This window comes from Sciurus vulgaris (genome assembly GCF_902686455.1).
Source record: "Sciurus vulgaris genome assembly, chromosome: X".
Taxonomy (NCBI): Eukaryota; Metazoa; Chordata; class Mammalia; order Rodentia; family Sciuridae; genus Sciurus; species Sciurus vulgaris.
Genome location: NC_136471.1, coordinates 136800079 through 136825813, shown reverse-complemented (window position 1 = coordinate 136825813; position 25735 = coordinate 136800079). Strand labels below are relative to the sequence as shown.

Below are 25735 nucleotides of genomic sequence, written 5' to 3'. Positions count from 1 at the left end.
GCCATTGCTTTCCTTACCAGGATGGAAGGGGCTGCAGAGAGATTGGCCATGAGGAGGAGGGCATGGTGGCTTCCGGTGGTGTCAGTAAGGGGCCTGATATGTCTGGGAGGCTGCCGGGGACTGGACATCTGAGGACTTCAGGCTGAACTCGGTGGGGGATGGGATGCAAGCAGGCCCCGGCTTGGCAGGGAAGGATGATGACCAGCGATTCAGACACCACGCACTCAGTGACGGGCGTGAAGGGGGTCATCAGTGAGCAGGTCTGGGGTCCCTCAGCCCTGGGCTGGGGGTCTGGTCACAGCAGCCCAGGAGACTCACACAGGGATGCACCAGCCCTCTGAGCAGGGCAGGGACCTGAGTGTGTGTCCCCAAGTTCCTGTGCTGAGTCCTCACCAGGAGCTGGTGTGGGAGGTGGGGCTCTGGGAGGGGCTGAGCTCACGGGTGCAGCCCAGGAAGGGGACCAGGGTCCTTCTACAGAGACCAGAGAGCCCCCTGCCCGTCCACCTGTGAGGACCAGGAGCAGCGCCATCTGTGAGCAGGAAGCAGCCTCAGCAGCCCCGAGTCTGCCCCGCCTGGACCTGGGCTGCAGCCTGCGGAGCTGAGAGTGGTCAGGTCTGGGGTCCATCAGTAAGGGATCGGGACAGGATGGGGTCCTGAGGGTGGAGCCCGGCGCCTGTGGCACATGAGGCCGGGCCCTGCGGGGCTCCTCCTGCGGGGCTTCCATCTGCACCGGGCCACACCTTCCGATGGCCCTGGGGCCGCAGTGGCCTCCCAGGGCGGCCCTCCTCCTCTGCCCCAGCCTCCAGTTGCAGGCGGCACCGAGGGTGCTTTCCGTCCAGCGTTGCTCGAGCCTTGTGACCTTATCTTGGACGCGGGGAGTGGCTGGTGGTCGCATCCGCGCAGAGGTCACTGCGCGCTGCCCTCGGGGCACCAGCAGAGGGGGAAGGGCCCGCAGCAGGGCTGCAGCCACGGCCGCCACAGGTTCTGCAGCGTGTCCAGCTGCTGGGGCGCCGGGCTCAGCGTCCGCTGGTGCTCCTGCACGGCCTGCTGGACCCTGCCCACCACCTCGTGGAACCGGGGCTCCGTCTCGGGCGTGAGCACGCGGGTCTCCGAGGGGTCTCTCGAGAGGTCAAAGAGCAAGGGCGGGTCATGCTGCCGGACTTGTTCCCCGAAGCACGGGCAGACCCCTCTGCCGTAGCAGGCTCCCGCGCCCTCGGGCTGGAAGATCGGGGTCGCGAAGTGCACCTTCCACACTGTGGCTCCTGGTGGAGGGACAAGGATCACAGAGGTGCGTCAGGGCACAGAGCGCACTGCTGCAGAACCGCAGCATTCACCAAGAGGCCAGTTCCGCCCGGCGCCATGGCGCTGGGTTGAAATCCCAGCAACGTGGGAGGCTGAGGCAGGAGGATGGAGAGTTCAAAGCCAACCTCAGCAACAGGGAGGCCCTAAGCAACTCAGTGAGACTCTGTCTCTAAATAAAATCCAAAATAGGGCTGGGGAGGTGGTTCAGGGGTCAGTGTCCCTCCGTTCAATCCCCAGTCTCCTCTCCCAGAAAAAAGAGGTGAATAGATACCATGTAAGCCAGCCACACTGTGGAATACTACACAGCCCTGAAAAGGAAGGAAGCTCTGGCCCTGGCTATATGCTGCATGAACCTTGAGAACATGATGCTCAGAGACAGCAGCCAGGAGCACAGCCCCTGCAGGACTCTGTAGGAAACGTCCAGAATAAGCAAAGTCATAGACATGGAGAATGGATCAGTGGGTGGCAGACCCTGGGGAGTGACTGCTTACTGAGGGCGAGGTCTGCCTTTGGGGTGAGGGAATGTATTTCAGGATTCTTGTGTTTTTGTTCTTTTTTTTTTTTTTTTTTTTTTTTAATTGCTTGTTGCAAAAGAGTCAGGCCTGACTGCCCTGCGGTCAGGGTTGGTGAATCCAGCTAGCAGGTGGGTGCACAGGAACAGCGTCTCACAACCTTGTCAGCGGCATTAATGGGGTTGTCCCTGTTCAGCAAAGGTGCTGAGAACCTAGACAAAGTCAAAGACAAACCCTGACAGCTGGGAGAGCGGGAAGCACTTGGAGAAATAAGGAAGCCACACAGAAAGCTAAGTGCCTAGAAGAAGATACAGTGGGTCCAGGTGTTGGGAAGCTGAACATAGAGGATCGTGTGGGTGGAGGTGGGAGGTGGAGACTGACTCTTGAGAGGCTACTGGTCAACTCGCGATGTGGACATGGGTGGTGAACCGGCCCTCTGGGTAGCCGGGGTTTTTCTTTTCTTTTCTTTTTTGCGTACCAGGGATCAAACCCAGGATGTGCACTGAACCACCTCCCCAGCCCTTTTTCTTTTTTTATTTTGAGACAGGGTCTTGCTAAGTTGCTCGAGGCCTCCCTAAGTTGCTGAGGCTGGCCTCTGACTTGTGATCCTCCTGCCTCAGCCTCCCGAGCCGCTGGGATTGCAGGTGTGTGCACCCCCACACCTGGTTGGATAAGTGCTCCTTTAAGAGTGTTCTGGGGGGTCTGGGATTTATTTTGAGGTTTTTGTTTGTTCATTTTTGTTTTTGTGTTTTTGGTGCATGGTCTCAGGAAGGCGGTAGAAGGTGGATAAAGGGACAAAGGATGTGGGGTAACGGAGGGACCCGGAAGGTCTGGTCAGGGCACCGTGAGGGCCAGAGGAACACGCTTCCCATCCACAGAAACAAAATAGATGCCCAGAAACAATAATCCAGTGACCAGGGGAGAGAGGCCCACCCTGGGCGGTCACCGTATAAAACCAGCGTGTCGCAGATTTTCTGGAGGCGAGTCAGAAAGGGTGCTTCATTGAGCTGCGCCCTCGATCCAAAATCGTTTTTTTTTAAAGAAATTCAAGAAGCAAAACTGTATAAGGTGCCATTCAAGGAAACAGACCTACATCAACTATTGCAGGCGGCACCGAAAGAGAGGCTTAAAAAATCCTCTCTAATGCTTCCAAGAACAGAGGCCAGGAGAAGGCATTTCCCTCTCGATTCTACGACACGCAGCTAGAGAGTGCTTTCCAGGGGGGCTGGCGGACACGGAGTCTCGGGAGAGTAGAGGGTTTCCCCGAACCCGGGTCCAGAAAGCAGATCCAGAGCAGAGAAAAGACGTGAAGGCAAAGTAAGAGAGCGGAAGATAAATGGGGACGGAAAAGAAAAGGAAGAAAGCAACTTACTAAATCGAAGAATGACCTTATGGAATGCTGAGAGCTGAATGGATTATCATCATCATTATTATTATTGGTCCTGAGCAATGAACCCAGGGGTGCCTTACCACTGACCCACATCACTGGCCCTTTTCAGTTTTTCTTTCATTTTTAATTTTGAGACAGTCTAAGTAAAAGTGGCTGAGGCTGGCCTCCACTTTGTGATCCTCCTGCCTCAGCCTCCCCACGGGCTGGGATCACAGCCATGCGGTCTGTGCCCCATCAAACCCTGGATTTTATCTTATTTTTTTAAAGGAACCAATACTACTGGTAAGGGCAGCGAGCCAGGGAGCGTGAACAGGGCCCCGCAGCGGCGGCAGGGACAACGTGGCCGCGTGTCACTCAGGAAGGAGGGGGGCCAGCCATTACAAAGAGGCCAGAAACAGGAAAGGCGTGAAGATGCGGAGAAGAGGAAACGGAAGCCCTTGCCACCGCATCCCCTGCGCGTCTGCGGCTACTCGAGGGCTGGTCACAGGCCTGGGGACCTCCGCCTACTCACTGTCCCGTTGGTGCCACCGGGCCGCATGCAGGAAGCGCTCACAGTAGTGCAGCAGGAATTCGTGCTCCGAGTGCGGGGCAGCGCCCAGGAGCAAAGGCCACAGGTCCCGGCCGTCGATCACTCTGCGGAAGCACAGCGACCTCAGACACAGGGAGCGAAATGGGACCCCGGAGAGCGGAGCCCGGAGAGGCGGAGCCCTCAGGAAGCCCCGCCCCGCTGGGCGCTGTGGCCTTGGCCTCTGGCCTCCGCCTCTGAGTACAAGGCAGCCAGCGGGCTCCAGGGCGAACCCTGCGCCACCGCGACACCCACCCTGTTCTGCGCCTGCCGAGGGCTGCTGCGGGTTCCAGGGTCACTGTCTGCACGCGTGTTAGAACCAGGGCTGCATCTACCTCTTTGACGGGCAGTCACAACATCGGGTACTGTACCTGCCAGTCACCGCCTTCGCTCGGTGTCCAGGGGCGACGCAGCCCAGGACCCCAGTTTAAATGGTGTAGTACTTGCTAGTCGCCTAGGCCCGCCCTCCCGTGTGCTTTAAATCAAATGCAAACGGCCTTTAATGCTTCGTACACCGGAAAAGCTGCCTAAATAGTCAGGACAGATGCTTTTCAATTTTCAATTCTTTTTTTTTTTTTAAGCAGGGATGGAACCCACGGGTGCTTAACCACTGAGCCACCTCCCCAGCTTTTTGTTTTTTAAATCTAGATACAGGGGTCTCCCTGAGTTGCTTAGTGCCTCACTAAGTTGCTGAGGCTGGCCTCCAACTGGCTATCCTCCTGCCTCAGCCTCCTAAGCCAACTGGGATGACTAGCATGTGCCACATGACAGTATTTTTTCTTTTTTTTAAAATAAGGCTAATGGGTTAGAGGTTTTAAGAAAACATAAAACCTTTAAAGTTGTTTTCTAATAAAGACACACTTTTCTAATATCAAGTATATTTCTAGTATATATGTATTCGAATGTATGAATACGTATTTAAATTTATGGCCCTTATCCATATATTCATATATATATCAGGACTGGAGCTGGAATCTGAGCTTTCTGAATGCATATGCTGCCTGTTTCTAGTCTGCAAACTGGACTGCACCGCGCTGTGCTCTAACGCATGGGCGTGTGGTTAAAGCGATGACGTATAAGCATAAATCCATGTGGATACACGTAGGGCTCCTACGACTGGATGCGTAATTACGTATGCAAATACATGTGACGTGTTACCTCTCTTGGTATGTAAATTAGACATCGCACAGAACAAGCAGGGTCACGTCTCATGAGATACGTGCACATATTCAGCTGTGGGGACAATGACGTGCACGCCTCCACACGTGCGTTTATGCCTCCTGCAATCGCCTAGACCGCTGGCTGCGCACAGACACACCTCAGCGCGTGGGTATGGTCTGCGGGCCCAGCGAACTGCCCTCTTTGGCCCTTCCGTACCTGTCCTGGGGCACCTGGCCGCCCCCCAGCCGGACCAGGGTGGGGAACACGTCCATCAGGCTGGTGGGTTCTTGGATCACGCGGCCGGCGGGCAGCACCCCAGGCCACCGGAGGATGCCGGGCACACGGATGCCCCCTTCCCAGCCGCCCATGCCTTTGCCGCCTGCCAGGAAGAGAAAACGACGTGGCTGGAAATCGGCGGACGTTGCGCAGGGTGAGCAGGATGACGGGGCCCAGGCGCGGGGCGGAGCTGCCTCCGCTCAAACGTGCAGAGTGGGAGGTCGCAGAGCCAAGCGGGGCGTGTGCGGGTGGCCCAGGACATCCAGGAAGGCCGCGTCCCCGGGCCTCCGTGGAACAGCGCAAACCCGGCAGAGGGGAACCGACTCTGCGCACAGACCCAGGGGTGCAGGGCAGGCGGGGCGCGCGCGGGCTGGTCCCGGTCCCACCCTGGAGTGCAGGGCAGGCAGGGCGCACAGGCTGGTCCCGGTCCCACCCTGGAGTGCAGGGCAGGCAGGGCGCACAGGCTGGTCCCAGTCCCACCCCGGGGTGCAGGGCAGGTGGGGCGTGCGCACGGGCTCATCCCGGTCCCTCCCAGGCACCTTACTGACACCCGGATGCGCCAGCTCCACGTGGCAACAGCGCTTACGACCTAAGAATTTAAGGCTCCCTCGTGGAAAAAGCAATGCAGGGCAGGGGCGGCCTGAGGCCCCGCGCACAGCCGGAGCCCTGGGGGGCGGAAGGGGTGGCGCCCTAAAGCCCACGCCCCGCCCCACAGCGGCTGCATGCGTGCGCAGAGGGTGGACGTCCACAGGGACAGATCACTTCTGTAAAGCAGGAACCCAGCCCCGGCGGATCCTGCCACGTATCAAGTTTGAAACTAAGCCGAGGTGATGTGCAGAGAGCCCTGTGAATATTCAAAAAGCCACTTGTGCAAAACAATTAAAAACTAAAGCATCTGAGCACGGCCAATTGTGCTTTCTACCCTGGCTGGAAAGAAATCGCAGCAGGTGGGCGTCAGCGTCTGCAGACGGCGGGTGGGAAGGGCCCTTCCAGCGCCAGAGCTGGGAAGGGCAGGGAAGAGGGTCCGCAGGAGGAGACGGGGGCACCCCGGCCTCACCCCGGTAGATCCCATTCCAGCCTCCGTACTGGTGGCTTCCCAGTTGAGACTCCAAGGATCCCCCGTGGTCCGAGGTGAAGTAGACCAGGGTCCGCTCGGCCAGGCCTTCCTTGTCCACCATGTCCAGGATCTGCCCTGCGGAGAGCAGAGGCGGGTGGGCTGGCGCAACCCAGCAGCCCCTGAGGCCCAGCTGCCCAGCGTGCGCTCCAGACTTTTTTGGAAAGAGTGCGCAACAGCGAGCGCTTAGTGTCGGTGCCCAAGGGAAGCAGCCGGGTCTTCTCCACGGGACATGGATGTGTCCCAGGCGCGTTCTCCCCTGTCCCCTGTGGGATCGGGAGCATCTCTAGCCAGGTCTTCTGGGGGGACCAGGTGAAGACACTCACCCACCATCCAGTCCATCTCCTCCACATTGTCCCCGTATAACCCGTGACGACTCCGCCCCAGGAAGTCTTTGGTGGTGACAAGGGGAACGTGGACATGTAGGAAGGAGACGAAGAGGAGGAACGGCCCCTGCTTATTCCTAAAAATGAAGATTGTGGTTATAAGTCTGGTGACATCCACGTGGAAGGTCTGGGGACCCTCAACACGGTGCATTCAAGCATCTTTGATTTTGCCCGCCCCCCCCCCCAAGAGCAAACACACACACAACCCCTGCTCAACAGCGGAAGGAGCTCATGTTTAAGGATCGGGTGCATGGCACGTGCCCATCCTCCCAGCGGCCCGGGAGGCTGGGGCAGGAGGATGGCAAGTTGGAGGCCAGCCTCAGCAACTTAATGAGGCCCTGAGCAACTCAGTGGTTGAGCATCCCTGGGTTTAATCCCCAGTACTAAAAAATAAAATAAAAATAAAATTCAGCTTATGCCTTCATGTTGTCATGACTTTCCCTTCTAAAATACTCTTTAAAAAAATCCACATCACACATTTCCGTCTGAATATTGTGATTCTCAAACTCTTCGCACTTCACAACCCAGGGAGAAAGGACGCCACCCTGTCGTCTGTCCAGACCTTCATTTTGTTAAGTTATTCAGAAGTTGCGTCTACTCCTGAGCGTGGCTGAGAGATTAAGTGGTATTGCACATGAAATTTTCCTCATAAGTGCTATCAGCTAATGAGTTCTTTCCGTTTTGTTGCTGCATTACAATTATAAATAATGGTGGGATTTGTTGTTCCATGCTGGTATCCGCACATAACTCACAGTATAATGTGCTCCATATGAAATCAATCGCATATTGAGTTTTTAGGACATGAAATAATCATGAGATTACTAATCACGAGACGTTAAAAATGAGGCATGCCACATTCACGTGCACAGCAGGCCAACTCACAAAAGCCAAGCTACTGAATCAACTGAGGGGTCCATCCATCCATGGATGAATGGATGAAGGAAATGTGGTGTCTGTATGCTGTGGAGTATTACTCAGCCATGAAGAAGAATGAGTTTACGGGGTGTGTTGGTCAAGGGGTGAACCTGGAGAGCGTCACGCTCAGTGAAATAAGCCCGACCCGGAAAATCAAGGCTGAACTGTTTCCTCTGCTCTGCAGAATCTAGAAAGAATAAGCAGGGATAAAGGAAGGGGGAGATGGAATTCCATCCAAGGAGAAGAGAGATCGGTGCAGCAGAGGAAGGGGGTAGAGGGGTGAAGAGGGCGGCAGGGGACCACCCCACCCAGGACCCTCCGGGTGCCGGCTGCGTGGATCTGAGCCAGGTGCCCGCCCGTCCCAACCCGAAGGCCGCCATGTTTTCAGGGACCAGGTGCAAGCCAGAAGGCGAGGCTGGGCACAGCCTGTGTCCCATTTCCCAGGAAAGGCCTTTCTGAGTCTGGGCTGGCTCAGGCTTCAGACCCCCGTGACATCAGAAGGTGCCCGAAGCCGCCCGTGGGGACCAGGCCAGGCGTGGGGAGGAGGTTGGCCCTCCCGAGCTCACCTGTGCAGAAAGGAGGCGGCCTCCTGGAGGAAGAGAGGGGAGGCCGCCTCCAAGTCCATGGGCTGCTGCGCGATGCTGTGGTTCCTCATCAGGAAGCAGTCAGCAAGCACGATCAGGCGGCCCACGGAGCGCGCGGCGGCCAGGAGCGCGGCGGCGGCCAGCGCTGCCCCCAGGACGGGCACCCAGGAGCCGGCGGGCCGGGCCAGCTTGCGAGCGGCGAGCGTCAGCACGGCCACCGCTGAGACCTGGACCCAGAGGCCAAGCGCGCGCTCCAGGGCCACGCGCTTCTCGGAGAGCTCGGCCTGCGCGCAGTCGCCCATCATGGTGAAGGGCATCCCCAGGAAGCTGTCGAAGCCGTGTGCCTGCGGGTGGTGGCAGTGGTCGCTGGGGGAGGCGCAGTTCAGGCCCAGGTGCCATTTTCCTGGGGCGGGGCAGACAGGCAGCGGCTGTGGCATACGCCACGACTTGGTCTGCAATGTCACCCCCCCCAGGTCCTGCCTTGAGCCTGGGTCCCCAGGGCACCATGCCCAGAGGACAGAGGCCAGGAGGAGGCTGGCTCCTGAACTCAGGAGTGGCTTCATCCACCAACGACGGTGCGGGCACGGCCAGAGGGAGCAGGTCACAGGGGCACAGCCTGCAAGGACACTCGTGTCCCTGGCCCTTCCTCTCTTTCCCTCGGCTCCCCATCTGCCATGAGAGAGCTGCTTCCCTCCACCAGGCTCTAAGACAGCCTCATGATGTTCTGCCTGCCCTCCAGCCCAGAGCCACGGAGAGGGGAGACTCAGCCGGAGGAGGAGGGCAGGGGGACACGTCCTTGAGGACTATATCCTGTCCCTGGCTTCTCGCTAGCTTGCTCACTCTCTATGCCTCCCTGTTTCCTGGCTGCTATGAGCTGAGCTGCTCTCCTCCTCCAGGCCCTTCCGCCATTTTGTTCTGCCTCACCTTGAGCCAGAGCCATGGAGTCGGCCCACCATGGACTGAACCTCTGAGACCATGAGCCACAATAAACCAGGTTGGGGACTATATCCTGTCCCTGGCTCCATGGGGACTATATCCTGTCCTTGGCTCCTTGGGGACTATATCCCGTCCCTGGCTCCTTGGGGACTATATCCTGTCCCTGGCTCCTTGGGGACTATATCCCGTCCCTGGCTCCTTGGGGACTATATCCCGTCCCTGGCTCCTTGGGGACTATATCCTGTCCCTGGCTCCATGGGGACTATATCCTGTCCCTGGCTCCTTGGGGACTATGTCCTGTCCCTGGCTCCTTGGGGACTATATCTTGTCCCTGGCTCCTTGGGGACTATATCTTGTCCCTGGCTCCTCGGGGATTATATCCTGTCCCCGGCTCCATGGGGACTATATCCTGTCCCTGGCTCCTTGGGGACTATATCCTGTCCCTGGCTCCTTGGGGACTATATCCTGTCCCTGGCTCCTTGGGGACTATATCCTGTCCCTGGCTCCTTGGGGACTATATCCTGTCCCTGGCTCCATGGGGTTCATATCTGGTCCCTGGTGAGCAGAGCTCTCCCTGCTTCCTGGTGCCACGTCCTGAGCTGTTCTCCTCCTCCAGGCCCTTCCGCCATTTTGTTCTGCCTCACCTCGGGCCAGAGCCATGGAGTTGGCCCACCATGGACTGAGCCTCTGACACCATGAGCCCCAATAAATCTTTCCCTTTTCAAGTCGCTCTTTCCTGGGTGCTCTGGATGGAAATCTGGCTGCATTCGCGAGCAGGCGCTCTCCTGGGGTCTGGGGTGGGGTAGGGAGGCAGGGGTGGTGACGTCACTGGCCACAGGACCTGACCTCCTTGAAGCGCTTCCTGGGTTGATTCCTCAGGAGAGGGGTAACCCATGTCCACAGATCTGCTTGCAGAAAACCACCAGGAGGTGCTTCTCGCTCAGATCTGGAGATCGGAGCGTTAAAGCGAAGGTGTCCGCAGGCTGCCGACCCCCTGCAGGATCTAGGGAGAGGGCTCCTGGCCCTCCCTGTGGCTGGGCGTCTGTCTCCTGGCCTTGCCGCCTTCTCTGAACGTCCCTTTCCACCTCTTCCCTGAACAGGACCCTTGCTCTGGCCCCCAGGGCCCCCTGGACAATCCCTCGAGACCCTTCCTGCAGCTACCCAGACCGTCTCCACAGGGGGTCACGGGCTGCCCTAGTATCCGCTGTCCCCCATGCTGTCATGCTGTCCGTCAGTCACAGTGGGAAAGACGTGGGCCAGACGGCACCTCTCCTGAACCCAGGGGACTGTTTTTCTCGTTATTCAAGAATCTACAGAGCGTGGCGGCTACTTGGGAAGCGTTGATGTGGTTTTAGGCCTTGTGAGTCATCCTGGGTGACTCCCAAGTCGACATGGGGACGTCCCCAGGGTCTTTGCAAAGACTTCTGGGCTCTGGGAGAGGGAGGCCCATCATGGAGGCCAGCTTCAGAGTGCGAGACCATTCCAGAGCTCAGCTGTCAACCCCAGTCAAGGAAGAGTCCTGTCTCCCACGCAGCCACCGAGGGTATCGATGAGGCCACACTGCGTGTCCTCCGGGCTGCCCGGGTGTGCCATCCGGAAACCTCATGTGATTCCCGGGGCCTCCACAGACTCATCCACCTTGGGACGTGAAGGTCTATGGATCTGACCAGCTAGCCTTGTCCTCGGTGATCGACAGATGTGATCGTGCTTAAAAGTCATTACCATGTGCTGGGGATCATGGCCGCGGGGTCCCCTTTCCCATCTCCCTGTCCACGGCCCTGAAGTTCTATCTTACCTAGTTTCTGTTTGGTCTCTAATGGAGTCTGTTGACCTACCGAAAAACAGGCATGTGCTTTACAGAGGCTCAGCGGGAGGGAGGCTGTATGCAAAGTTTTGGTCCGTGAGCATCGAGCTTCTGTTGTTCTGATACTTGATTTTCGTGCAATGGGGGGGTCATCCGTGTTATTCAGAATGGCCTCCAACTTCAGGCCTCAAGTGATCCTCCTGCCTCTGCCTCTGGAGCAGCTGAGACTAAATCCAAGCCACCATGTCCCGTTGTCTGATTATTATTTTTAAATGAATTTTTTTTTAAGGTACCAGGGATGCTCTACCACCAAGCCACCTCCCCAGCCCTTTTTATGTTTTTCTTTTGAGTCTTGCTAAGCTGCTGAGGCCGGCCTCCAACAGGCAATCCTCCTGCCTCGGCCTCCCAAGTGGCCGATGACACCGTGCCCAGCCAGCTGGCTTGGGTTGAATAACTCTCGGTGCCGAGCGGCCTGGGAGATGACGTCATTTCTGTCATCCGGGAAATCACTGGGGACCTGACTGGTAAGGGATTCCAAACATTCTTAGTTCAATGTTCACTTCAGAGAAAAGCGGTGAGCCGGAGAGTTGGAAAAAATAAATGCACCTACCTATGAGGCCGGTGGCGTAGCCCTGGTCTCGCAGAATTTTTGCAAAAGTGATCTCGTCGGCGGGGAGTCCCCCGGAGGCCGCCGTCCACTGGAGCACACGGAGAGCGTTGCTAGAGACCATGCCTTGGACCAATCGTGGGGAAAAATAAAGTCGGCGTTAGCTGTTGGCTTTTAGATGACGATGATCATCATTGTACTGTTATTATTTCAAACCTGGAATATTCAGAACTCTCCGTGATGCAGAATCCCCCCGAGAAGCCCCCCCGCAAGGTCTTGCCTGGCGGAACCACGCTCTCCGCAGGGCCGGCCCTCTTGAGAGGACTTCTGACGATAAATTCAGATATACAGACAGATAACGGATGGACGCACAGATGGGTGGATAGAGACGCAGAGCGATAGATGGACAGATGGACGGTCAGATCAGTAGATAATGGAGAGACGGCGATCAGTTGACAGGTGGATGTACAAGGGTATGGACGCATGCACAGAGGATTGATGGATGACGGACTGATAGAATTGATAGACGACTGGACAGACAGAAACGTGGATGGAGCTATGGATGGACAGATGGACAGTCAGATCAGTAGATAAGGGAGAGACGGTGACCAGTTGACAGGTGGATGTACAGGGGTATGGATGCATGCACACATGATTGATGGATGGGTGGAGGATGGACAGACAGGTAATAGATATTTAGACAGATATTGATAATGGTTGGACAGATGAATGGATGGATAAAAAAAGATGTGGATGGATGGGTGAACATATAGGTGGATGATAGACAGAATTGATGTATAGAGGGATAGAGACATGGATGGGTGGATGGATAGATCAAGAGATAATGGAGAGACAATAATTAGTGGACAGGTCAATGTACAGAGGTATGGATGGAAACATGGATAACTGATGGATGGATGGATGGACAGATAGATAATAGACACATATAGATGACTGTTGGATAAAAGATATGGATATATGGATAGATGATAGAACTGATGGACAGAAAAACAGAGATACGGATGGAAGATGGACAGATAGACAGTAGATATTTAGACAGAAATGATTATTGAATAAATGAATGGACAGATGAGAACTATGGATGGATGGACGGATGGACTGATAGAATGGATAGGTGAATGGATAAACAGAAATGCGTGTAGAGATATGAACGGATGGATGGATGGAAACATATTTATAGATAGATGAATATATATGTAGATGGATAGATAAGAGATGATAGAGATAACTCATGGATAAATGAATCGATGGATGGAAAGAGATATGGATGGATGCATATGTAGACATAGAAAGGTGGATGACAAAGGATGACTAAATACATGGATGGATAACAGATAGATTTACAGATACACAGAAATAACTGGTTGATGGATGGATGGATGGACAGAAGCTAGAGGTAAGGATGGGTGAATGCCTGCAAAGACAGGCGATGAGTAGACAGGGGAGAGATGATGGATGCAATTGATTGTTTCCTTGGAGATCCCTGGTGGGTCCAAGATCCGAATCTTCCCCTGGAGTCAGGGGCAGAGGCCTCAGTCTCAGGGTCAAAGAGCAGAGGGATGCTCAGGAAGAGACAGAGTCCTGAAGTGTTGGTCTTCTCCCTACCCAACTCCCTGGGAGACGGAGGATGTTAAGCTAAACAATATATCCACGTCAAGAAGTCTTTAAGGCTTAAAGGCACCTGAGATTTTTGTACCTCCCAGTCAGACAGAAATGAACTAGTGCTACTATAGTTTGGGTTTGATACGCCCCCCCAAAAAACTGTGTTGAAGGCCTGGTCCCCAGAGGATGGTGCTCACAGGTGGTGGAGCCTTTAAGAGGCGGAGTCTAGTGGGAGGAAGTGAGGTCTTTGGGGGCGTGGCCTGGAAGCCATACTGCAGCCCACCCCTCCTCCTGCTTCAAGGTCCCTCCATGCTCTCCTGTGACCACGTGCTGGCTCACCACAGGACCACGGCCATGGAACCACGGACCAAGGACAGAACCCTCCCAAACCATGAGCCAAAAATAGACCTTTGGTCCTTCTGAGCCTATTTCTCTCACAAAGCTGACTTGTCCAGGGGCTTTTTCAAATAATTGGGAAAAAGAGAGAAGATTTCATAACCTGTTGTGTTGGTCAGCCTTTTCAGCCCTGTGACCAAAAGACCTGATGAGGGCAACTTTAGAGGAGGAAAAGTTTATCTGCGGCTCACAGTTTCAGAGGCTCAGTCCATGATTAGCTGACTCCATGGCTCTGGCCCAAGGTGAGGCAGAACAAAATGGCGGAAGGGCCTGGAGGAGGAGAGCAGCTCAGGACATGGCATCAGGAAGCAGAGAGAGCTCTGCTCACCAGGGACCAGATATAAACCCCATGGAGCCAGGGACAGGATATAGTCCCCAAGGAGCCAGGAACAGGATATAGTCCCCAAGGAGCCAGGGACAGGATATAGTCCCCAGGGAGCCAGGGACAGGATATAGTCCCCAAGGAGCCAGGGACAGGGTATAGTCCCCATGGAGCCAGGGACAGGATATAGTCCCCAAGGAGGCAGGGACGGGATATAGCCCCCATGGAGCCAGGGACAGGATATAGTCCCCAAGGAGCCAGGGACAGGATATAGTCCCCAAGGAGCCAGGGACAGAATATAGTCCCCAATGGAGCCAGGGACAGGATATAGTCCCTAGTGGAGCCAGGGACAGGATATAGTCCCCAATGGATGTCCCCAGTGACCCGCCTCCTCCAGCCACACCCACCTGCCTACAGTCACCGCCCAGCTAGTCCATTCACGTGGATTAATCCACTGACGAGGTTACGGCTCTCATAACCCATCATAACATCTCTGAACTGTCTTGCATTTTCTCACACGTCAACTTTTGGGGGACACCTCACATCTAAACCAGAACACCTATAAAATGGTCTGAAATTCAAAATGCAATAAGCATGAGTGACGTTTTATTGGGATATGGCCACACCCCTGTTCGAGTGCACTGCGCACTGGTGACTTCAACAATGGGCTTGAGAAGTCCCAAAGACTAGGGGGCCTGCTACCCTGAATTATTTGGTACCATGCCTGACAGAGAAAATGCTTTGTGCCCACAATGCAGTCCTGGGCCAGTCACCTGGCTGCCCGTGTGGCTGGAACAGAGGGCTGGCTGCAGTGTAATGGAGGGACTCTGTGCGAGGGGCCAGTCTGTCCCGTGTTTTTGGAGGACAGGAGAAGGCTGCAGGTGAGCGTACCCCCGTTTGTCCCCAGGGCTGGACTAACCTGAGCGGATCGGGTACCTGCCGGTCAGGAAAGCCGCCCTGCTGGGGGTGCACACGGAGGCAGCCGCGATGTGCTGCATCAGCCTCACGCCGTGGTCCGCCAGCCGGTCGATATTGGGCGTCCTAGGAGATAAAAGCAGGTGGCACCCTTGACGAAGCAGCCTGGCTTTTTTCAGAGCGAAGCTAGACGCGAGTTTTGGCAAAGTCAGCAGGTCTTCACTGAACGCGTGTCAGGAATGGTCCAGAGCTCCAAGTGTCCCCAAGACGTTCAAAAAAATATGTCAAGAACTTCAAATGTCCCCAAGACCTTCAAAAAAATATGTCAAGAACTTCAAATGTCCCCAAGACCTTCAAAAAAATATGTCAAGAACTTCAAATGTCCCCAAGACCTTCAAAAAAATATGTCAAGAACTTCAAATGTCCCCAAGACCTTCAAAAAAATATGTCAAGAACTTCAAATGTCCTCAGGACGTTCAAAAAATATGTCAAGAGCTCCAAATGTCCCCAAGACCTTCAAAAAAATATGTCAAGAACTCCAAATGTCCTCAAGACCTTCAAAAAAATATGTCAAGAGCTCCAAATGTCCCCAAGACCTTCAAAAAAATATGTCAAGAACTTCAAATGTCCTCAGGACGTTCAAAAAATATGTCAAGAGCTCCAAATGTCCCCAAGACCTTCAAAAAAATATGTGAAGAACTTCAATGTCCTCAGGACCTTCGAAGAACATGGTAAGAACCCCAAATGTCCTTTCAAAAAAACTGATGTCGAGAACCTCAGGTGTCCTCGGGACCTTGACAGAAACATCGTCTTGATGCAGCATGGATGGCCGCGAGTCCAGCAGGCCCTCTAGGCCTGAGAGGCAGATACGGTGGCCGTCTCCTTCTCACGTGGACCTCACGGTGGCAGGTTCAAGCTCATGAGCACCCAGGAGGGTAAGGGACAAGGAAGACCCGGCACGTGGACTCAGAGCTCCACGCCGGGTCTCCGAGGGCCTTTAGCAGATGCCAGAATCCTGGGGAGGACCATTCTGGTGGCGGATGTGCACGTTACATTCCAGGATCGGGGGGACACGGGCTGCTCTGTCTGGGGCAGAGCTATGTAGCAGGGGGCACCGAAATCGCCCTCAGCGGCTGGGCTGGGCGTGAGGGGCGGATGGACGCGGGGTCTGGGCTCGTGGCCACGAAACTGATTTTCTGAACAGCGCCCATCATGCAGGGGTGGACGAGGATGGTCGTTTAGACTGAAGTCAGCGTCCTTTGCAGGATGGACTGGAGCTGATCCAGGTTTTGGGAAAGGAAGCAACGTGTGCAGCACTGGGGGACCGTCCCAACTGCCCATTCCTGGGGTCTCAGGGCACCCCCGAATTTCCCGTGTTGGAAACGTCACCCCCCAAAGTCACCTCAGGGGTATCTGGAGCGGGTGGTGACAGGGTCCCATGGGCTCTGCCCTCAGGATGGGTGTGCATGCTTGGAGGGGTGGGTCGGGGTCCTACCGGCCAGCTCTGGCTCCACGGGTGCCCCTGCCAGTCAGGAAGCCGCACGCAGGAGGACTGACCGCCAGGCCCTTGGGAGGTCCAGCCTCCAGGGCTGGGAGCTCTGCCGGCCTCTACTCCTACACAGATCACCAGATCCAGGACCTGGTTCGCCAAGGTCACCCCAGGACCCCCTCCGTTCCTTGCCTCAGGGTCCTGTTGCCATAGCAGCCGAGGTCCCCAATGCCAAGGTCGTCTGCCATCAGGAGCAGGATGTTGGGCCGCCAGCCGGACGCGTCTCTGCAGGTGGAAGGCCCCACTCCCAGCAGCAGACCCAGGGCCAGGGCCAGGCAGCGCCTGAAAGGGAAGCCGCCCAAGGGAGGATCACCTTGGGCCCCACGCGGGGCGGGACGCGCGGTTAGTGTCCCAGGGTTGGATGGGACGGGGCGCGTTCCGGAACCGCTCGGGGCACTTGAGATATAGGTATCTGTTTCTCAGTTAAAATCTCTCAGGGCCGTTAATGGGGTTACTTGGACTTTGAAGATGCTTTCGGGGGCTCCAGAGCCTGCTGTCCTGGTTCAGCCACGGAAACGCGTTATTGCGGTTTTTTAAAGTGCACGGACCGTCTCACAGAACAACTAATCCCCCTGCTCTCTCCAGCTGGGTTCTCGTGCTTTCCTTCTCTCATTTCTTTTATTTGTTTTTCGGGGGGTCATACCAGGGATTGAGCTCAGGGGCGCTCGACCCGTGAGCCCCCTCCCCAGCCCTATTTGGCATTTTATTTAGAGACAGGGTCTCGCCAAGTTGCTTAGGGCCTCGCTTTGGCTGAGGCCGGCTTTGAACTCGCGATCCTCCTGCCTCAGCCTCCCAGCCGCCCGGATGATAGGCGTTTGTCACCACACCTGGATCCATTTTCTTTCTTAAAATGGTGAAACCGGGGGTCTCGCCCTTGGACTGGGGCATTGGGGGTCCCTTGCTACCAGTTGGGACACGGAGTAGACAGGAACTCCGGGCTGTGGCGAGTCCCCGGAAGCTGGTCCTCCTGAGCCCATTGAAAGACACCAGGCTTTGCAGCAAAACAGGAAAAAGCCCGAGTCTGTGAGCGGAGGCTGAGATGGGAGTCCCAGCACAGAGCATGGCCTCTGGGGAGGACAGCGGAGGGAGAATAATGCCCCCAGCCTTTCTGAGTCCCTTCCACGCAGATGGACAGTAGGACCATAAGGTCTGGCCCTGGCTAGTCGGGCAGAGGAGTGACCTGAGTCTCCGGGAAGGCTGGCAGTCTGGACACCCTGGAGAGCCAGGGCGGCCACGGAATGCCCGGGTGCCCGCCCACAACCAGGTTCAGGAAGAGTCAACCACCTCCCGTAGAGGCTGCTCGGGACCCTCCCGAGGTCCAGGAGGGTTTTGGGGCCCTCAGAGCGATCATGATTCCCATGCCCGAGGCTCCAAATGACCCCCGAGTCCCTCACGGAGCAGAGGCGCCGGGCTCATGGGAGGGGGACGGGGGACACGCAGGATCGGGACCGGTGGGCGCGGATCACCCTGTCTTACCAGCGATTGCGCCGGCCGCGGCATGTTCTCCCAGGCGCCTTCCGAGTCCTGCAAAGAAACACGGCGTTCGGAAGACGAGGAGCAGCAGAGCTCCGCGGCCGCCCGGAGGGGAAGAGGGGAGGCAGCCGCCTGGCGCACCTTGGCTCCCGATGCGGCCCCAGAGGAAACTCAGCACCACCGCCACCCCCTCGAGGAGGACGCGCAAACCCGGGCTCAGACACGTTCCAATGCTGTGTCAGAAAGGCAGACAAGCCAGCGGGGCGGTGCTCACCTGCCCTCTTGGTGACTCTGGAGGCTGCCGCAGGAGGATGGCAAGTTGGAGGCCAGCCTCAGCGACTTTGCAAAATCCTAAGCCAAAGCGCGAGATCCTGTCTCGAAATAAAATAATGACAATAATAATGATAATAATAATAAGGCTGGCTAACTGGTTCGCCCTCAATCCTCACTTGCTTTTTTGAAAAAACTAAAATAACAGTGTGATAGAAATAGTCTTTAAGAGCTTTGCCGAGCACATGGTCCCTGTGGCAAGCAGCCCACCTCGGCTGTCGTTGGGAGGATGCGGGGCAGGCGACTCGGAAAGGACCAGGCACTGCGGTCGCCACCCGGCCTCGCTGCGCCGAGGGCCGCGCTCCGGGCCGGCGGGGGGCGTTTGGCGCCCTGCGCGCAGGTTCCGCTCAGTGCGGAGCCCTGAGGACCGTCTGCTCCCGGGCCATCGAGTCGCTGGCTGCGTCTTGCTTTGCGGAACCTACTGTCCGTGCAACGCAGAGGGACCCTGTCCCGGGCCCGGGAACTGGGGCTGGGACTCAGAAATGGGCCGGTGGAGACTCCACCAAGGTCACACCGGGCTGCAGGGCAAGAGCAGTAAGGGAGGAGAGTGCCAAGGTCCTGTGGCCAGCGGGGTCCAGAGACCAGGGAAGGCAGAGGGCAGCGCCACGGCTCTTTCCGATTCTCTCTCCCGGAGGCCCCGCGGGGCAGCTGAGCCCGCACAGGTTGAACGTCCCTTATCCAAAACGCTGGGGACCCGATCTGCTTCGGATCTCATTTTTTTTTATTTTTATTTCGGGATTATTTGCATCATGAGTCTCGTTGGAGATGCAAGTCTGAACCTGAGGCCGCTTCTGGCTCCTGTGCACCCTGAACCCAGCCCGGGGCAAAGGCTGGGCGGTGCTGGAGTCTGCAAGGCGGTGAGGCCCGCTGGGGACACGCCCACAGCTGGGGACGCGCCCACAGATGGACACCTGTCTGTCACGCCCTTGGAGTTGGGGATGCGGGAAGTTCGAGCAGGGTGGGCGGATTCAGGGGAGGGAACCGGGGCGGCGGAAGACAACCGACCTTCCGAGCAAAGAGAAACGCTCATCATACAAGAAGACAGAGCAGGTGCCCGGTCTGTGGCTTCAGGCCGAGGCCAAGAGCCCAAGAAAACCAAGTGGACCGGAAAGAGATGCATCTGTGGGGGAGCGAGAGCCAGATTGGGGGTCTTTTTTTCAGAAGGCAAGATTTTCAACAGGAGTGCGTTCTTGAGGCAATGCGAAATAAATATCGCCACAGGATTTATTGCTAAAAGAAAAAGAAAAAGCTGTTGGAAGTTTCCATTGGAATGTATTGGGTTAGCCATGCACGAATTTTGTTTACTTTTTATTTTTTTGGTACTGGGTTTTGTGAACCCAGGGCCGCTTCACCACTGAGCCACATCCCCAGGCCTTTTTATGTTTTATTTTGATGCAGGGTCTCGCTAAGTGGCTTAGGGCCTCTCTGAGTTGCTGAGGCCGGCCTCCAACTTGCCATCCTCCAGCTTCAGCCTCCAGAGTTGCTGGGATGATAGGCGTGTGCCAGGGTGTCCGAACCATGTACAAATGCAATGAGAGGAGGAGAAGAGAGAGAGAGAGAGGAGAGAGAGAGAGGAGAGAAGAGAGAGAAGGAACATATCTATACACCTATGATAACTTATCCTTGCAGCTTAATTAAAGAAATAGAAATAGTTCTTATAAGAGAAAAGGACAAACCCCAAAATACTGTGCCCCTGGGAAGAGGGAGGGAGGGAGGGGAGCAGGAAGCACTGAGAGCAGGCCTGTCAGCCCAGCCGCTGGGGAGGCTGAGGCAGGAGGATTGCGAGTTGGAGGCCAGCCTCAGCCAAAGTGAGGCCCAAAGCCACTTAGGGAGACCCTGTCTCTAAATAAAATGCAAAATGGGGCTGGGGAGGTGGCTCAGAGATCGAGGGTCCCTGAGTTCAATCCTCGGTACCAAAAAAAAAAAGAAAAAAGAAAAAAGGAAACATAGGGAGGTTGCAAGATTTGGGGTCTTTTCTCTGGACAGCAAGATTCCCAGGAGAAATGCCACATCTTTCCTTGGTGCTGTACTGATTTCTAACTGAACTACTAAGGAAAGGAATCAAAAACAAATTTTTTTTGCCACTGCCTGGGGACGGAACCCAGGGTCCCGAGCCTGCCAGGCGAGCTCTCGGCCACTGAGGTCCAGCCTCAGCCCCAGGACTTAATTTAAAAACCAGGCCCGGAGAGAGAACCAGGCACACCGAGGGCCGGGAAGCAACTGTTTTGTTTTCCTGAGACCCGCGTGGCCGCCGGCCAAGGCCGGGGGACGCTGATTTAAAGCAAGCCCTCGTGTGCCAGCGTCCAGCGAGAGAGAGGGCCAGGCCAAGCCCTGGGAGGCTGCTGGCCACTGTGCTGTCCGGGGCTGCTCTGTGCCTCGTTCTGTCCCCTGCACCGGGGGCTCGCCTGTGTCCTGGACACAGAGAGAAGAGGCGGAGGCTGGCAGCGAGTCGGAGTCCGAGGAGGCCCAGGGACCTGCTCATCCCGTCTGAGAAAACCTGAACGTCCAGGGAGCCATACTGAGTTCTATTATTCAGACCCGGACAGGGCGTTTGGTTGGGGACAGAGAAGGGGCCTGGGCCCGGAGCTGGAGCGGCAGCGGAATCTTCCAGAACATGCACAGAACGACTGCAGCCCCGCATTTGCCCCTGAGTTCCTTGATCAAGGGCCAGAAGCTTCGAGGGCGAAGACAGAATGCTACATAAGACGCTCTGGGCTGGGAGGTCTCCGCCTGCCGGCCTGACTTACCCTCCAGAATTACCGTCCAGTCGCCGCCCACGTCCCAGCTTGGGGACCTCCCGGCCACCCAGACGCCCAGCCAGCCCGCCGGGCTGAGGTTCTTAGACCTTTGCTCTCAGCTCCGGTCTTTCTGCCAAGAAAATGAAACTTCGCTCTTCCAGCCTGGCCCAGGAGGCTGAGGCAGGAGGATGGCAGGTTGGAGGCCAAGCCTCTGCCACTTAGCCAGGCCCTAAGCGACTCAGTAAGACCCTGACTCTAAAGAAAAAACATAACAGGGCTGTGGAGGTTGGCTCAGTGGTGAAGCACCCCTGGGTTCAATCCCTGAAACCGGAAAAGAATCATCTAATTATTTTTTGTTCTTTGTTCTTTATTGTGCTGAAGATGAACTCTCACGGAATCACACGCGGCTAGGCGAGCGCTTTAACCACTGAGCTACACCCCCAGCCCTTTCTATTTTATTTTGAAACAGGGTCTGAGTTGCCGAGGCTGGCCTCCAACTAGCGATCCTCCAGCCTCAGCCTCCAGAGCTGCTGGGATGACGGGTGTGAGCCAGCTTGCCTGACTCTCCTAGCTATGTCGGAATATAGACCTGGTTGTCCTCACGCGTGTCTCCCCACCATCTTGATCTAAGAGGACGGGGGCTTCCGAGGGGTTCCACTTGATATCTCTTCCCAAAGTGCTCAACGGCCGGGCACTGTCTCCAGAGAAGATCCATCAGCAACCATTTAGTCCCCGACACCCCTAGATTATTTATGTAGCACCCTGAGTTTGTTGCACTTGGGGACTTGGGGTTGCACTGGAATCGTGAGCATAGCACAGCAACATTGTTATTTACAGGTGTCTGAATGCAGGCACGCATCACCTAACCAGGGGACGCCCTCAAACAAAAGGGCCCTAAGGCCACCTCGTGGCTGTGCAGACACACAAGGGCCTCTGCACAGATACCTAGGGAACCTCCTGGTCTCCACCTGGCCTGGGTGGCAGACGCCATAGCGTCTCAGCTACAGATTTGCCTACATGCTCCTATTGAACAGTAGGCAACTGCAACACCGTGACATGTACTGGTAACAGCTCAACAAAGTCTAAGCAATGAGAAGATCCAGTGAAACATGATCTAAAGGATTGACAGAAGGTGACCTGTGGGGTCCTCTTCCGGGGCACAGAGCTTGCGGGATGAGCAGGCCTCTGGTTGAGTCCCTGAGCGCTCAGTGAGGGTCAAAGTGGAGGATCTTAATGCAAGCCTGTCCCAGCTGCTCAGGAGGCTGAGGCAGGAGGATGGCAAGTTGAAGGCCAGCCTCAGCAACTCAGTGAGATCCTGTCTCAAAAAAATATAAAAAGGGCTGGGGAGGTGGCTCTGGGGTCAAGGGTCCCTGGGTTAAGTCCCTGGTACCAAAAAAAAAAAAAAAAAAAAAAAAAAAAAGAAAAAGAAAAAAGAAAAGATCCTGTGCACTTAGGTTACATGACACTGTTTTCTTTTCAATAATAAATTAACCTTAGCTCACTGGAAGTTTTTCACTTCATAAACTTGTGCTTTTTTTGTAAAAAACTCTGGACTCTTTTGTAAGGATGCTTGGTTCAGGGACAAACAGCCTGGTTAGAAATGGAAATGGAAGCAGTTCGCCCCTTTGGCGGGCCACTCACATGCGCTCTCAGCCGTACGCTTCTTTCCTTATAAAATCTGCGCTTCTATTTTTGATGTTTCTTGCAGCCAAAGTCTAGGAAGGGGCTGCTCCTCGCCCATCGGGGAAGCCTCTGGCTGCGATCGGGTTCAGGGACAGAACCCGCGGCGGAGAGCCGGGCCTCCGCTGGCTGCGTCCGCCGAGTGCGCATCTCAGCCTCAACAGGCGGCCTCAACAGGCGGCCTCCACGCTGCCTCCCGCCGGCGGCGCTCACCTCGGCTTAGGGCCGACGCAGCACAGGACTCGGAGGAGCAGCTCGCCCTAGCGGAGCCTCTGCCCCAGGGCTTGGTGCGTCCGGGCGCACAGACCCGAGCCTCGGGTGAGACCCGAGCCTCGGAGGGCGGCTCCTCCGGCCCCCCGCGTCCTCCTCCCCCGCAGACACTTTAAAGCCCCTCCAGACAAACCTGCACGCGTCGCCCCTGCTGCGCTAGGAGCTTCTGGGCCACTGCAGAGTCGCGGAGGCCGCCCGGGTGCCCGCGTCGCGGAGGCCGCCGAGCCTCGCCGGGCAGCCTCGGGGCGCGCGACGGTTACCTGCACCGCGGTCCGCGGGGAGGGGGCAGCTCCCGGGACGCGCGGGCGGAGGCGCCACGTCTGCGCGCAGCGGCGGGTGCTGCGGCCTCCCTGTCCGGTGCCAGCTCGGCGGTCCCGGGCAGCTCGGCCCCGGCGGCCCGCCCTCCGCCGCGCGCGTCCGCGGAGGCTTCCGGTTCCTTCCGCGCCGCGGAGCCGGCAGGGGGCAGGCGCCGGCCCAGCAGCCGACCTGGCACGGCCCGCGTCTCCCAGCGCGGCCTCGGCTGGCTGCGCTCCAGGAGGCCGGGGGCGGAGGCTCGGAATCCCACGCGCGCGCTCGGGACACTGAGCCTCGCGCGCGGTGGCCACGACGCCGAGCGCGGCCCATCGGGCATCTGGAAATCAAGGAATGCTGCCGCGGCCGCTTCGCGGACCAACGCCTCGGTCATTTTATCTTTTCTTCTGGAAGCTGCTTCAAAAATAATAAAAAGCCAGGGGGCGCCGGAGGGGGCTCTGAAAGCGCAGGCCTGGGCTTGGTCCCTGGCCTCGTCCCGCGCCGCCCCGTCCCCTCCCCCTCCTCCCCTCCCCCTGTGCCTTCCCCTCCCCCCCTTCTCCACCCCATTCCCCTCCCCTCCTCCTCCACCCCTCCCCCTCTTCTCCTCCTCTTCTCCCTCCTCCCTCCCCCATCCCTTCTCTACCCCTTCTCCCCTCCTCTCCCCTCCTCCCCCTCCTCAACTTTCCCCCTCCCCCTTCCTCCTCCCTCCTCCTGTTCCCCTCCCCCTCCTCCCCTCCCCCTCCTCCTCCTCTTCTCCCTCCTCTCCCCCTCCCTCCTCCCCTCCCCCTCCACTTCCCCTCCCCGCCCCCCTCTCATCTCACCATCTGGGGTGCAGTCCAGGCGCCCCTCCCGCCGTCCCCCCAGGACCCTGCGACGCCCCAGGGGCAGCCGGACCGGCCGCTCCGCACACCCAGCGCGCAGTTGCTCCGGGGTCGCTTCACCCCGCGGGCTGGAAGATAAAACCAGAAGGTGCCCCCGACCCCGGGCCCCGCGTGCGCTGGAGAAAGTCCCTCCCGGCGCCGCGTCCACCCGGCGCTGCTGCGAGTCCCGCCTGGCCCGCCTCAGCTGCTGTGCGTGGCAGGACCTGCGCTGAGCTCAGCGGCGCTTTGCAAACCGCAGGCCTCTGGGTCCCACAGCCGCGAAACTCTAGCTCTGCACCGAGGGTCACCGACCTAAGAGGAGCAGGGCCTCAGCTGTGTCAGAGGAACTTCAGCAAAGTCCTGGAGCCCGTGGAAGAAACTGGACTTCGCTGCAGCCCACCTGACCCGGTTCAGTGCGCGGGGTCGGCCGCACAGGGGTCCAGGAAGCCCAGGCCGGGAACAGCAGGAGGCCGGGTCTCCTCCCCTGTGTGTGTGTGTCTCTACCTGCCTGATGCCTTCTTCACAGAAGCCAGCAACTGGGGAGGCAGAGGCAGGAGGATTGCAAATTGGAGGCCAGCCTCAGCGACTTAGTGAGGCCCTGAGCCACTCAGGGAGACCCTGTCTCTAAATAAAAAGGAAAAGCCACTAGGGAGGAGGCTCCGTGGTTGAGCACCCCGGGGGTCAATCCCTGGTACCAATAAAATAAAAAAAACGTCCCCCCACAGAATCTTTGTAGGAAAGCAGGAGGTCGGCCTGCCCTTTGAGGCTGGGCCTCTTTCCTTGCAGGCTTTGTTCTGTGCCCTGGGGACATGGCGACAGAGGGCCAGCAGAGCAAGCCTCATCTTCAGGAGCCTCATGGGGGGACAAGACCCGGGAAGAGGGGCGTTAAGACCTCGCCCAGCCTTAATGAGGTGGCCATGGCCGTGGGGACTGGACAGTCTGAGGTCACCCTGCTGTCCGTCAGAAGTCAGGAGGTGGACCTGGGCGGGACTCTCTGGAACCTTCCCTGGGACCCCATAAAACTGGGTGCAGGACAGGCCTGCTGTCCCCTCCTCTCTGAGAGGACCCCTCTGTCCCTTGAGAGTGGCCCCTTCCCTTTCCATCCCTTCTGTCAGCTCCTGCCTGTCACTCTGAGTGACAGGTCTGGATTACTGCTGGGTTGACATCAAGAATGGGGTGAGGAAGTGGGGGGCTCCCTGTGCTGCCTCAGTTTCCCCGCAGAGCCCAGGCCTGTGACGCGGGTGTCCCCAGGGCTTGGAGGGACCAGGTTTCCTAGTCGGCAGGGAGGTGGTCTCTGCAGCCTGACCCGGTTCCTGCTGCCCCCTGGCCTTGAGGCCGCGTGTCTGCCGCTGGCTGGGCCCGAGCGCCTGTCCACCCAGCCTGCCGGCCGGGCTCCCTCACAGCAGCCTCTGTTTCCGGCTCCGTCTTGCCCAGGAGCCCGGCCGGCTGTGCTGACGGGGGAGCCCGACCCGGCTCCGGCTGCGGAGGCCACAGGCACCAGAGGCCACAGACACCAGGAGGCCGAGAGCACACGCCAGCCCTGGAGCTCGGGCAGGTGACCACGCCCGTGCACACACGCACCACACACCTGGACGCGCCTGCACACGCACACGCATGTATACCTAGACCCCTGCACACAGGACGCGGAGGGCAGACGAGCACAGACAGGCCTCAGGAGCAAGGCCACAGAGTGACCAGGCCCAGGAAGGAAGGATCCCCTGTCCACCCAGGGGGAC

The 25735-nt window shown here is 57.3% G+C and overlaps 1 protein-coding gene across 1 annotated transcript; it reads right to left on the bottom strand.

The window, feature by feature from the left end:
- Positions 1-897: 897 nt before the first annotated feature.
- On the bottom strand, positions 898-17857 carry LOC306651630 (arylsulfatase L-like; the record flags this gene model as incomplete). Its single annotated transcript, XM_079124271.1, has 11 exons — positions 898-1262; positions 3716-3837; positions 5147-5309; positions 6264-6398; positions 6647-6783; positions 8188-8608; positions 11556-11678; positions 14813-14994; positions 16490-16639; positions 17263-17324; positions 17834-17857. The coding sequence occupies 11 exons, from the start codon at positions 17855-17857 to the stop codon at positions 907-909; spliced, it is 1875 nt and encodes a 624-aa protein (XP_078980397.1). The 3' UTR covers positions 898-906.
- Between the last annotated feature and the right edge of the window lie 7878 nt (positions 17858-25735).